Source organism: Mytilus edulis, chromosome 7 (assembly GCF_963676685.1).
Source record: "Mytilus edulis chromosome 7, xbMytEdul2.2, whole genome shotgun sequence".
Taxonomy (NCBI): Eukaryota; Metazoa; Mollusca; class Bivalvia; order Mytilida; family Mytilidae; genus Mytilus; species Mytilus edulis.
Genome location: NC_092350.1, coordinates 84,881,101 through 84,896,181, shown reverse-complemented (window position 1 = coordinate 84,896,181; position 15,081 = coordinate 84,881,101). Strand labels below are relative to the sequence as shown.

General features: G+C 32.3%; 1 protein-coding gene across 1 annotated transcript in view; it reads left to right on the top strand.

Moving 5' to 3' along the window:
• The first annotated feature begins 600 nt into the window (after nt 1–600).
• The window catches only part of LOC139483464 (uncharacterized), a 52,741-nt gene continuing 38,260 nt past the window's right edge, over nt 601–15,081 (top strand). Inside the window, exons 1-5 of the mRNA XM_071267485.1 lie at nt 601–633; nt 1,447–1,545; nt 2,350–2,451; nt 6,861–6,953; nt 14,982–15,006. Of these exons, the coding sequence (XP_071123586.1) occupies nt 601–633; nt 1,447–1,545; nt 2,350–2,451; nt 6,861–6,953; nt 14,982–15,006 (352 nt within the window). The remainder of the gene's footprint in view (nt 634–1,446; nt 1,546–2,349; nt 2,452–6,860; nt 6,954–14,981; nt 15,007–15,081) is intronic.

Below are 15,081 nucleotides of genomic sequence, written 5' to 3'. Positions count from 1 at the left end.
TACTCTTTTACTCAGCACCAACATGTGACATAAGAATGACACTCTTTTACTCAGCACCAACATGTGACATAGCAATAGCACTCTTATACTCAACACTAATATGTGACTTAGCAATAGCACTCTTGTACTCAGAACCAACATGTGACATATCACTGACACTCTTATACTCAACACCATCATGTGATATATCAATAACACTCTTATACTGCTCACAAACATGTAACCATACCACTCTTATATTTAACAGAAACATATGACATAGCACTTTGTAGCAATGACAACTCTTATACTCAACATCAATATGTGACATACCAATTAACTTATACTCAGCATCAATGACACTCTTATACTGCTCACAAACATGTGACATATCAGCAACGCAAACAAAATGTAAAAACACGGCTTATTGAAATTCTTCACTTATACTCAACACAAACATACACCACTGCTATATTACCATAATAAGCAACAGCACATATAATTTGAAATAACTGTTCTACACCACACAAACATTTTACATGGAAATACCACTGAATTCTTTTTTAAGCTTTGATCATTATTCTGAATCAACACAAAATACTGTTAATCAGACAGGTTTTAATGGACAACAAATATTTGTTAGAATTATATAAAGTAGGATCTCATTTTTCCTGTTTCATAAATATGAATCAGAAAATATAATTTGTTTTTATTTTTCTTGAAATTATTTTTTTTTAACTTCGATCATCATTGTTAATCAGACACTGAGACAGATTTAAAAAAAAAACTTATATAAAGTGGGGTCTCATTTTATTTGTAACACAGAACTGAATCAGATAGTAAAGGTTTTATTTTGTTTCTTGACAAAAAAAATATTTTGTAAACATTTGATTTTAATGAGAAGTTGATGAGAATAAGTTGTGTTAACATCTTTAGTCAGATAATGTTAATTCTACAGATCTAATGTAAAACATCTTTTAAAAATAACAAATACTTGACAGAATTATATAAAGTGGGGTCTTATTTTTCTTGTCTCTTCGTACTGAATCAGAAAAAATAACTTGTTTTTATGTTCCTTGAAAAAAGTTTATTTTTTAACTTTGATCATTCTACCGAATCATTGTTAATCAGACAGGTTTAATGAGCAACAAATATTTGTAAGAATTATTTAAAGTGGGGTCTTATTTTTCTCGTCTTTTCATACTGAATCAAAAAATATAACTCGTTTTTATGTTTCTTAAAAAAAATTTTTTTTTAATCTTACAGTTTTGATGGAAGTTCTGACATCTCACAATAAAACATGTTGTTTATTTGTTGTTTATGTAGAATATAAATACAAGTGTGACTGGTCATTTTATTCAGTTTTGACCACTGATTCATGTGATATATATTTTGTTTATATTAATTACACAACATTGTCCAGTTTATGACACAAGTTTTGATGTCTGTTATATGTTGATATTACAGAGAGGATTGACACCATTAATGTTGGCGGCTGTGGGAGGACACCTGGAGGTAGTGATGTACCTCGCCAGTCAGGGAAGTCAGTTAGAGGCCACATCAGGGGTAATGATAGATATAATCACCTTACTCTGACCAAACACAACTTTATACAGAATCTACACAAAATCATGTTGTTAATCAGACAGGTTTAATGGACAACAAATATTTGTTAGAATTATATAAAGTGGGGTCTCATTTTATTCGTAACACAGAACTGAATCAGATAGTAAAGGTTTTATTTTGTTTCCTGACAAAAAATTATTCTAATGTAAAACATCTTTTAAAAATAACAAATACTTGACAGAATTATATAAAGTGGGGTCTTATTTTTCTTGTCTCTTCGTACTGAATCAGAAAATATAACTTGTTTTTATGTTTCTTGAAAAAAAGTTTTTTTTTCACTTTGATTATTGTACTGAATCATTATTAATCAGACGGGTTTAATGGAGACCTAATATTTGACAGAATTATATAAAGTGGGGTCTTATTTTTCTTGTCTCTTTGCACTGAATCAGAAAATATAACTCGTTTCAAGGTTTCTTGAAATTTTTTTTTTTTAACTTTGATTATTCTACAGAATCAACATAAAATCATGTTGTTAATCAGACATGTTAAATGGACAACAAATACTTGTTAGACTTATATTAAATAGGGTTTGCTATTATTTTTTCCTGTTTTGTAGAACTGAATCAGAAAATATATATTTAGTTTATATATCTTAATCTACCATTTATCAGTTGATACATAGGTATAATTGGATATTTTCTTCTTCGATGTTATATTTCTTACATTTTAATAAATTGTTTGACACCTCTCTTGATTTATTATCACACACCATTAACATGTTGATATTTTATATTGTTATAGAATGGATACACAGCTTTACATCTTGCTGCTTGGAAAGGACATATTGATGTAACAAAATGTTTAATAGATCAAGGATGCAGTCCTTGGATGAAAACAAAACAGGTAACATTCATTTTTATTCTTATTCACTATCTTTATTAATGAAAAATGTATACACTTTAAATTGATATATAGAACAAAAATTCACTTGATATTATGTGAACAAAGTATTTAACATGGTGTAGTCACTTGATTTACAAACATTAATCAGACCAACCAACAGACCACACTTTAAATCACCAATCAACACAGACAAATAATCAAAGTATTTAACATGGTGTAGTCACTTGATTTACAAACATTAATCAGACCAACCAACAGACCACACTTTAAATCACCAATCAACACAGTCAAATAATCAAAGTATTTAACATGGTGTAGTCACTTGATTTACAAACATTAATCAGACCAACCCACAAACCACACTTTAAATCACCAATCAACACGGACAAATAATCAAAGTATTTAACATGGTGTAGTCACTTGATTTACAAACATTAATCAGACCAACCAACAGACCACACTTTAAATCACCAATCAACATGGACAAATACTTTAAGTATTCAACATGGTGTAGTCACTTGATTTATAAACATTAATCATACCAACCCACAGACCACACTTTAAATCACCAATCAACACGGACAAATAATCAAAGTATTTAACATGGTGCAGTCACTAGATTTACAAACATTAATCATACCAACCCGCATACCACACTTTAAATCACCAATCAACATGGACAAATAATCAAAGTATTTAACATGGTGCAGTCACTTGATTTACAAACTTTAATCATACCAACCCACAGACCACACTTTAAATCACCAATCAACACAGACAAATAATCAAAGTATTTAACATGGTGTAGTCACTTGATTTACAAACATTAATCAGACCAACCCACAGACCACACTTCAAATCACCAATCAACACGTACACATAATCAAAGTATTTAACATGGTGTAGTCACTTGATTTACAAACATTAATCATACCAACCCACAGACCACACTTTAATCACCAATCATATCTTAACACACAGACAAATAATCAAAGTATTTAACATGGTGTAGTCACTTGATTTACAAACATTAATCAGACCAACCAACAGACCACACTTTAAATAACCAATCAACATGGACAAATACTTTAAGTATTCAACATGGTGTAGTCACTTGATTTATAAACATAAATCATACCAACCCACAGACCACACTTTAAATCACCAATCAACACGGACAAATAATCAAAGTATTTAACATGGTGCAGTCACTAGATTTACAAACATTAATCATACCAACCCGCATACCACACTTTAAATCACCAATCAACACAGACAAATAATCAAAGTATTTAACATGGTGCAGTCACTTGATTTACAAACTTTAATCATACCAACCCACAGACCACACTTCAAATCACCAATCAACACGTACACATAATCAAAGTATTTAACATGGTGTAGTCACTTGATTTACAAACATTAATCATACCAACCCACAGACCACACTTTAAATCACCAATCAACACGGACACATAATCAAAGTATTTAACATGGTGTAGTCACTTGATTTACAAACATTAATCATACCAACCCACAGACCACACTTTAAATCACCAATCAACACGGACACATAATCAAAGTATTTAACATGGTGTAGTCACTTGATTTACAAACATTAATCATACAAACCCACAGACCACACTTTAAATCACCAATCAACACGGACAAATAATCAAAGTATTTAACATTGTGCAGTCACTTGATTTACAAACATTAATCAAACCAACCCACAGACCACACTTCAAATCACCAATCAACACGGACAAATAATCAAAGTATTTAACATGGTGCAGTCACTTGATTTACAAACATTAATCAAACCAACCCACAGACCACTCTTTAAATCACCAATCAACATGGACAAATAATCAAAGTATTTAACATGGTGTAGTCACTTGATTTACAAACATTAATCATACAAACCCACAGACCACACTTTAAATCACTAATCAACACGGACACATAATCAAAGTATTTAACATGGTGTAGTCACTTGATTTACAAACATTAATCATACAAACCCACAGACCACACTTTAAATCACTAATCAACACGGACACATAATCAAAGTATTTAACATGGTGTAGTCACTTGATTTACAAACATTAATCAGACCAACCAACAGACCACACTTTAAATCACTAATCAACACGGACACATAATCAAAGTATTTAACATGGTGTAGTCACTTGATTTACAAACATTAATCAGACCAACCAACAGACCACACTTTAAATCACTAATCAACACGGACACATAATCAAACACAATGATCACCAATCAAATGTTAACACAATTAACATGGTGCAGTCACTTAATTAACAACTATTAACAGGAGTCATAAAAACTGATAAACCATAATTCAAACAATGTCAACAAAGGGATAACCAATCAAATCATGGCAATACAATGATCACCTAGCAATCACTTCAAACACACCTTCCACCAATCATACATTACAAACACACCTTCCCCCGATCATACATTACGAACACATCTTCCACCAATCATACATTACAAACACATCTCCCACCAATCATACATTACAAACACATCTTCCACCAATCATACATTACAAACACATCTTCCACCAATCATACATTACAAACACATCTTCCCCCGATCATACATTACGAACACATCTTCCACCAATCATACATTACAAACACACCTTCCCCTGATCATACATTACAAACACACCTTCCCCTGATCATACATTACGAACACATCTTCCACCAATCATACATTACAAACACACCTTCCACCAATAATACATTACAAACACATCTTCCACCAATCATACTTTACAAACACACCTTCCACCAATCATACATTACAAACACACCTTCCCCCGATCATACATTACAAACACACCTTCCACCAATCATACATTACAAATACACCTTCCAACAATCATACTTTACAAATACACCTCCCACCAATCATACATTACAAACACACCTTCCACCAATCATACATTACAAACACATCTTCCACCAATCATACATTACAAATACACCTTCCACCAATCATACATTACAAACACACCTTCCATCAATCATACATTACAAACACACCTTTCACCAATCATACATTACAAACACATCTTCCACCAATCATACATTACAAACACACCTCCCACCAATCATACATTACAAACACATCTTCCACCAATCATACATTACAAATACACCGCCCACCAATCATACATTACAAACACACCTTCATTTCCCGACATCCCAAAATTAAAAAAAATATTCCCGCATCCCGTAAAGATCAATCCCGAAATCCCAAGCTAAAAACACACGATCCCTACGCCCCGAATAAGTCCTGCCTCCCTCTTATCTCTACACTATCTTCATTTTGGCCAAATCACTACTTTCACTTTCAACAATAATTTTGTATGCCCCATTTATGGGAATTATGTTTTTTAGTCTGTTCGTCCGTTTGTCCGTCCTTTTGTCCGGCTTAAGGTTAAAGTTTTCACTTTTAACAATAAATTTGTATGCCCCATTAATGGGAATTATGTTTTCAAGTCTGTTCATTCGTTCGTTTCGTTCGTCCGTCCGTCTGTCCCGCTTCAGGTTAAAGTTTTTGTCGAAGTAGTTTTTGATGAAGTTGAAGTCCAACCAACTACAAACTTAGTAAATATGTTCCCTATGATATTATATTTACAATTTTATTGCCAAATTAGAGCTTTTACCCCATTACATAATCCTTTTAACATAGTAAAAGATAGTGCTGATATGGCATCTGTATACTATGGACACATTTTTGTTTCCACATGTTTTACTTATTTCAATATATATGCAACTGGTATGACCCCTTAGATAGTAAATATTTTAGAAAAAAAGGTAGACAGAATACAGAGAGTCTCTGTATATTATAGTAATATAATCGTAGTTTACACGTGGATAAACGCGAAAACATAATTGTCTCTAAGGAGGTATGATAGTTGTGGTTCTTGCGACCTAAAAACCATGATAAGGAGAACGCTCTGATTGGCTTATTTATTTTTCATTTTTGTAATCTATCATACGATTGGTTTTCTTGTGCACGTTTAAAACCGGAAGTCTTATCCATGACTAAAAGTTAGTCTGATAACAGAAACAATATCCGGACACCTATTTTGTCGTTTTTTTTCTCCCAAAATAACTCAATCTGAATAGTCATAAGAATGGATGACAAATGCGACTATGTATGTTACCTAAAGAACACAGAAGCATGATGATTAATTTATTGTGGAAGGAAGAGAAGCGACACACAAAATGAGGTCTTCTCGTTTAATAGTATAGACAGGTAAAATTTATTCAACAATTAGCTATTATTTATTGTTTTACAGTTTATAAAATAAAGGAAGATGTATATGTGTTTGATTGATGAAAGATTATTTGATTGTATTTCAGGGTCAGACTCCTTATGATCTGGTAACAATAGAAAGCTATAATGATGATTCTGAAAAGAATAAGAGGAAGAAAGAAGTGATGGACTTCCTTAAGGTAGATAGTTTTTCTTAATCAAAAAGAGATATTCACAAATATGTCACAGATTGTTAGAGTCACAACAAACTTGGTACAAAGAAGTTACAATAAAACATTTGCCTTTAGTTGTCTATGTGGTATTTGTTGTCAGTTAACAATGTAAGTTGACAATTACAAAGAGGGACGAAAGATACCAAAGGGACAGTCAAACTCATAAATCTAAAACAAACTGACAACGCCATGGCTAAAAATGAAAAAGACAAACAGAAAAACAATAGTACACATGACACAACACAGAAAACTAAAGAATAAACAACACGAACCCCAGTGTGATGCCTAATGTAGATGTTGGCATATGTGATACGTGTTGTCAGTTAACAATGTAAGTTGACACTTCCAATTTGTTGCCTAATATAGATGTTGGCATATGTGAAAGAAAAATGTTTGAAAACTGTGTACTCATCTGTTTTGATATCTTTTTGGTATTTGTTTTGTTGGCTTGCTGTCTTCTTGGTTGATACATCACATCTCCTTTTATTTAAGCAAAATATGTGCATTATTTATCAGTGTATGAAAAGATTGATTTAAATGTTTCTCTAATTCTATGGAAATTTATCCCTTTCCAAACCCATTGTTTAAAAAAATTTAATCCATGTGTGGTTGCCGGTGATCTCAACAAATCATTGGATGATTTTAAGGGTCATAACCTTTCTACCTAACTGGATGAATCAAAATATGCTAACAGGTGTTAATGAAATTGACAACATTGGTGACAGGCCTCTACAATAACTTTTTTTTCAACTTGTCCAGTAGGACAAGTACATACCAAAACTTACTTGTCCGAATGAAATTGTTACTTGTCCAAATTTTTTTTACTAAAAATAACCTTTTTACATCTTAAGTTGATTAAAGGAACAAAACGAATTTAAACAATAGAACTGAATTTGATCTTTTTCTTTTGAAATACTTTTCAAAAATATGAGTCAATTACAAAAAAAAGGATGACGAAAGATACCAAAGGGACAGCCAAACCCACAAATCCAAAACAAACTGACAACACCATGGCCAAAAATGAAAAAGACAAACAAACAACAACACACAAGACACAACACAGAAAACCAAAGAATAAACAACTCGAACCCCACCAAAAAACTAGGGGTGATCTCAGGTGCTCCAGTAGGGTACAACTGAATCTAGTCATGTCACAGGACTTAGGTTCTAGTTTTCATCAATGCTAGTCTCATCAGACTCTGCACATGAGGCACCATCTGATAGGCCTGTACACTCATTTGACATTTCATTTGTATCCTATATTTTTCTAAGTCGAAAAATGTGTATTCAAATACAATCAATAAAAAGAAGATAAGGTCTGATTGCCAATGAGACAACTCTCATCAAGAGACCAAATGACACAGAAATTTACAACTATAGGTCACTATATTGCAAGTATTGTTTTTTCTACTTATGATCAAATATGATTTTGTGAATTTTATGGTAAAAAAAAAAAATATTTTTGTGAAAAAAATACTGGTATGTATGTATTATAAGGAACAGAATAAGGTAGCAACATGAGGTACTGATTTGTTTTGGTCCAGAAATGTCTCCTGCCTTGCCAAACTGTCTATCAATCATGACTACTAAAGAGATCTCCTATGGTGCCAAACTGTCTATTAAACTTGCAGCTAAACCTGTCGAGGTGACGAACTGTCCTGTAAAGTTACCTTATCTACAAAGCGCATCATTGATTCGGATCAGTTAGACTGGTTTCCGAGAATAGTATACCTTTTACATTTTAAAACGTACCTGACAAAGAACCAGTTAAAAATTATCGATCAGACAAGCGTTATTGTCGAGGCCTGTCGTGGAATGTGAAAGGCACACGAAGGGGATTTTCGTTTAACAAAAAAAGAAAATTTATTATTTTTAATCATTAGAGAAACAGATTCTCACATAGTTACACATGGATTATCGGATTTATCCGATCTCACTAGTCTAGTTAAATTATAAATTTTAAAGTACTCGCCGAGGCTTGGATTTTAAAATTGATAATATAACTTAACTCTCGTATATAAGCTAATCAGACAGCTGTTACGTACATAATAAAAGCTGACATTACAACATGATAAAATTTCAGTTAAAAAAATATAATACTATCTTTTCTGTGACTGTTTTTTAAATTTTTTTCACTTGTTAATCGATAAAAGGATAACATAACTAATTTTTGTAAAAGAAATAAATTGTCTTTTTGACACATTCCCTATCAAGTCCATTCTAATTTTAGACATAATGTATATTAAACTTGTATTTTGTGTATCTTCTCAAGGGATGTAGAAAAGACATTTCCTTACTCAAGAGAAGCACACCTTGTATCTGTTAGATAATGAGGAACAAAAAGATTCAGTGTCTCTTTGTTTTTTGGAATGTACAAGTACCCGGCCACGTCCCTTTATTTGTTTATTTATTGATCTTAGCCTTTTTTTAACTGACTTTAATAGTTTGTTTTTATGTTTTACTGTTACACCACTGTCCAAGGTTATGGTGAAGTTTCAGATCCCGTTAACATGTTTAACCTGCCACATTCTCTATGTATGTGCCTGTCCCAAGTCAGGAGCATGGAGTCAGTTTCTCAAAAAAAAAACTTACGAGTAAGATTGATCGTGAGTCATGAACAATTCAGTATACTTACGATCATTCTTAGTCGTAAGTTTTTTTGTGAAACTGACTCCTGTAATTTAGTGGTTATTGTTTGCTTATGTGTTACATATTTGTTTTTGGTTAATTTTTGTCTGCATATATTAGGCCGTTGGTTATATTGTTTAAATCGTTTGACATTGTTATTTCGGGGCCTTCTATAACTGACAATGCGGTATGGGCTTTGCTCATGTTGAAGGCCGTACGATTGTTAATTTCTGTGTCATTTTGGATTTTTGAGTGGAGATTTGTCCCATTGTCAACCATACCACATCTTCTTATTTATCATTTTATAATAAATGCATTGAACAAAATGACTAAAACCACTAGACTCCTATCATTTTTCCGGATTGCCCAGGATAGATATGTTATTATTCTATTTTTTCATGATATATTCATCTTTTGTCTTAGATTAAAAATAAAACTGTAAAAGAACCCAAGGTCATCGCCCCTATCCTCTCGGCCCCAGTTGAAAAATATCAATATGTAGATTAATTTAACAATCACAGTGTTCAATATGCACCAATTTACTCAATGTTCTAAATAATAATTTGAATGGTACTACTTTTTACTGCATTAAATTTATTTTACAACTAAAAGGTTTTGAAAACAATGGAGGTTTATGTAAATTTTGAAAGTAAGCAGCCAAGTTTACACATCAATAATTTCTACTCTTATAATTCTCAACTATTTTTTTGTGCTCCACGTATGTAGTAAAGATCATGCATACTTCCTCTCAGTACCGGATCGAGCATTACGTTGTTCCCTTGTCCGTCTATAAATACGTACATACATACATTATAGGTCTGTCCGTCTGTACGTTCCAAAATTGGTTTCCAATCTCTAACTTTAGTTTGCCTCGATCAACCAAATGTTAAGAAACTTATACACAATGCTTATCACCACAAAACACAGGTCAAGTTCGATTTTGCTGGCGTCACTTGATACTAGAGTTATGCTCCTTAACAAAAGGAAAAAATGCTGATTTTTTGTTTCCGTATTCCAACTTAAGTTTGTCTTTACCAAATGATATAAAACTTATACACACTGTTCATTACCACAAAACACAGATAGAGTTTGAAAGTTGATGGCGCCACTTTTCCAGTTCAAGAGTTATGCCCCTGTACTAAAAGCAAAATTGCTAAATTGTTCGTTTCAGTTCTCTAACTTTAGTTTGCTTCAACAAAATGTTATGAAACTTATATACAATGCTTATTACCACAAAACACAGACCCAGTATGAACTTTGGTGATTTCTTTTTTCTGTTCTAGGGTTTTGCTCCTTTACGAGGTGTAATACCACCAAATCATGGTACGTCACATCCGGTTGTATACGAAAGTAGGTCGAAAAAAATATTCCCTTGAATTTGACAGTTGTAGGTAATTAATCCCACATTTTATTTCAGTAAAAACATTTCTGTGTCATAAACATATGTCTTGGGTATTTCAAAACACCATTATTTTTTATTTGGGGTTTCTATAGAAAATTTTGCAATCTTGAGGATACATGGTGACTAAACCTTGTACACAGATAAAATAAGGGGAGAACTTTGATTGGTTAACTTCCAATGATGTTTATTTTCTTATATGCAATGAAAAGTTATGTGAAATGTTTTCTATAGTACTGGATAGGATTAAACTTTACTCATGCCAAGTATTTCTTTATTTGAAACAAAGATAAATTCTGCAAATTGTTTGAACACTGCAAATTTAACAAAGACTAATAGGAGAAAATCAATGGTGGTATTACACCTATTATGGGAAGCTGTACATGCACCTTTGGCCTTGTGAGTAATCTCATGTGTTAAAATTTCTTGCTATTTAAGTGAAATATTACAAAATATGAAATGTTCTGAGTGGATTGAGTCTCCAAAACACATTTTATGAGAAAATTGTCTTAAATAGGACTCTACCATGAATATTCAGTTGACAGAACAAGCCATACTAAGTGTTGTTTTTTTTTTTTGGGGGGGGGGAGGGGTCTCTTTATTTCTTATATTCTGCAATGATAGAATTTTTTTTCCTGGGATATACTAAAATAAATATATAGTTATAAGTAGATGAAATTATTTTTAATGCTTTAATGACAAATTATTTACTAAAAGAGAAGCCTTTGATGTCCCTCTCTGGAACACAGCGTAAATTTAATTTTTACGTAAGGACTTAATGAAACCTCCTTGGAGACAGTAAACTTTTATATGGATTGTTCATTCTGTTAAAATGCTTCAAATAATCATTTTTTATAACATTTCTAACATAAATGAGTGAAAGTTACCCCATAATTTTTATTTATTGGCCTGAAAGTTGAAATTTTGAGGAAATAAGAGGTATAAATTGACCAAAAGAGACCTTATAAAGAAGACAAAGAGGTCCATTAGTGGTATTTATCTTCTTAAAATCATCTTGTGTATCATATTCAACTGTTTGTAGGTAGATAAAATAGATATTCATGATCATTTATTGGTCCACACTCTATTCTATCTTGATGCGACATGGTTTGGATTTGTCAAAGAAATTTTGCTCGAGTCGCTGTAGATGTCGTCTTTCACTATACTAGATTTTTCTCAAACTATTGAACTGATTATGACAAATCTTGACAGAAATGCTTGAAATAACCAGTATTAAAAAGGAAAAAAGTTACATGCAGTTTATTGAACAATCATGTCTTCTTTAGGTGTAATACCACCAAATCATGGTACATCACATCCGGTTGTATACGAAAGTAGGTCGAAAAAAATATTCCCTTGAATTTGACAGTTGTAGGTAATTAATCCTACATTTTATTGCAGTAAAATCATTTCTGTGTCATAAACATATGGGGCAATATGCGCAATTGTTTCTACATAGGCGGTAATGGTAACGTTTTCTTCTGTTGCTCAGCCCATATCATAAACTTGTATATATATGATGGCTTGTTTCGAAGCTGAGACATTTTTACATATGTGGTTAAATTTTCGGGGTACGAAGTGTGATTCATTTTTCCGTAAATTAGCAAACCCCGAGTATCCTTTTGCGATGTGGCTCCTCATGGTAAAAAATCCCATTTTTGACACAATAAGTTCTTTAAAAATTTAATACTTTGAACACATTTAATGGCTCCATAGTTTTTACACATTTATTCTGTGTTCCCTTACTTTCTAAATTAACACAAATGGTTCAGCTCAGTCATTTGTTTATCATAGAAATGTGTCAAATATCACTACACAGAGATTTTTTGTTAACACGTGACTTTTGAGTTCCTCATTTCAAGGCGCATTAGGGATATTGTCCCATATGTCTTGGGTATTTCAAAACACCATTATTTTTTATTTGGGATATCTATAGAAAATTTTGCAATTTTGAGGTTACATGGTGACTAAACCTTGTACACAGATAAAATAAGGGGAGAAATTTGATTGGTTAACTTCCAATGATGGTTATTTTTTTTATATACAATGACATGTTATGTGAATTTTTTTCTATAGTATTGGATAGGATTAAACTTTACTCATGCATGCCAAGTATTTCTTTATTTGAAACAAAGATAAATTCTATTTTTTGAAAGTGCAAATTTTAAAGACTAATAGGAGAAAATCAACGGTGGTATTACACCTACAAATGAAAAAAATGCTGTTATTTACGACTTCTAACTTGAGTTTATCTCAATTCAATGTTATGAAATGCATATACAATGATTATTGCCGCAAAACTCAGTTTAAGTTCAAATTTTAGTAGCGTCACTTTTAAAGTTCTTGAGATATCATGTCTCTGTATAACTTTATATGTTAGCCGGGAAACTGAGTCCCTATGCCAATGGACACATTCTCCATTTATCTAAGTTAAATTGTTCAATCTTTGGGCGAAGAAAAAAAAGAAATTAATTGAAACCTGATTTGCGATGGTTGCTGAGCAAGATATTATATCATGGATACATTCATGTGTAACCATGGAAACACTGAAATAAGAATTATATTAGAATTGCACTCCTGCACTAAAGGTACTCATAAATATCCTTTAGTTCCACGTTTCAAGCTTAAAAATTACACTCAGTGATACTAAACATCTTTTTAAATGTTCTTCAATTGTTAACTTAAAACTAACTATGCGTTGCTAAGGAAAACTCGGGTTGTTTTGACGGATTAGTTAGATACAAAATCAATATGATTTTTCATGCAAACATTGTTTCTTAATATATCAGTATAGGAGTCGACTTAATATGAGTTGTATGAAAACATTTGAATTTTTCATTTTTTTTATGGATAACATTGGATAAAAAAGTACTTTTGTGTGGTCATTAGGCAACATTGCCCCTTATCATACCTTGTCCTTTGAATACATGAATCTTGTCCTTTGTGATTTATTTGTATGCTAATCAAATATAACAGTGTTAACAAGAAGAAGATGCTCAACCCTTATAATGTAAATAGACTTTTTTGTGGTTTGTAAAAGATTTTAAAGATGTTGTTTTGATTGTTTTTATGCCCCAGCGACAAAATGTCGAGGGAGCATATAAATTTACCCCCGTCTGTCTGTCCGTCCGTCTGTTCTTCCGTTCATATGTCCGGATTAGCATACATTGTTTGTCCGGCCATCTCGTCCTACAGTTTTGGAGGTACAACTTAAATATTTTGTAGGATGTTCATACACATAATAGAGGTGTGCATGGCCACAGATTTTGATTTTTTTCAAATATTCTGAAAATGACAGGTAGTTGGACAGTCATTTTTTTGGTACTAGCTCCATAAAGAGATCATGGTTTGTCTGGCTATCTCCTCCTACAGTAACATCATCATACATAGTGTTAAATTTATAATTTCCTATGGTCAAGCGGAGGCATCATTTGTGTCTTACAGACAGTGTAACAATTTCAAGTTGTATGCCAACATTACTGTTTGTCTAATCTAAAATATGTGGAACTATACTCATGCATGTGGCAGAGCAGAAAAGGAGGTGGGGGACATTGTCCATATCTAGTATTGTGTATAGTCATGTTTACATTTTTAATGGTTTTTAGCTCACCTGTCCTGAAGGGCCAAAACAGCTTTTGTCATCACTTTTCGTCCATTTCAAAGTGATACATCAGATATTTTCAAACTGATATGTTATTGTGTTGTGTTGTTGCACCACTGTCTCAAGTTTAGGGGGAGTGAGCACTCACAAACCTGTTTCACCACAACATTCTGTATATGCATGTTCAAAGTCTGAAGCCAGTACTTCATAGGTTGTTTTTAGTTGCTGTCTGATATATTTGTATTTCTATTATTGATTGCTTGATATCAGACTGTTGATTTTCTCGTCTTAATGGCTTAACATTTTACCGTGGACACACCAAGTTTATGAATTGTTATGTGATATCAGATTGTTTATTCTTTTGTAGACTGTCATGTTAAAGACTCCAGAAGGTAAGTCTAGTTATGATCTGACAGTATTATTATCTATCATACCGTTATTTAAGAATAAAGTGTTTTTCCTGTACT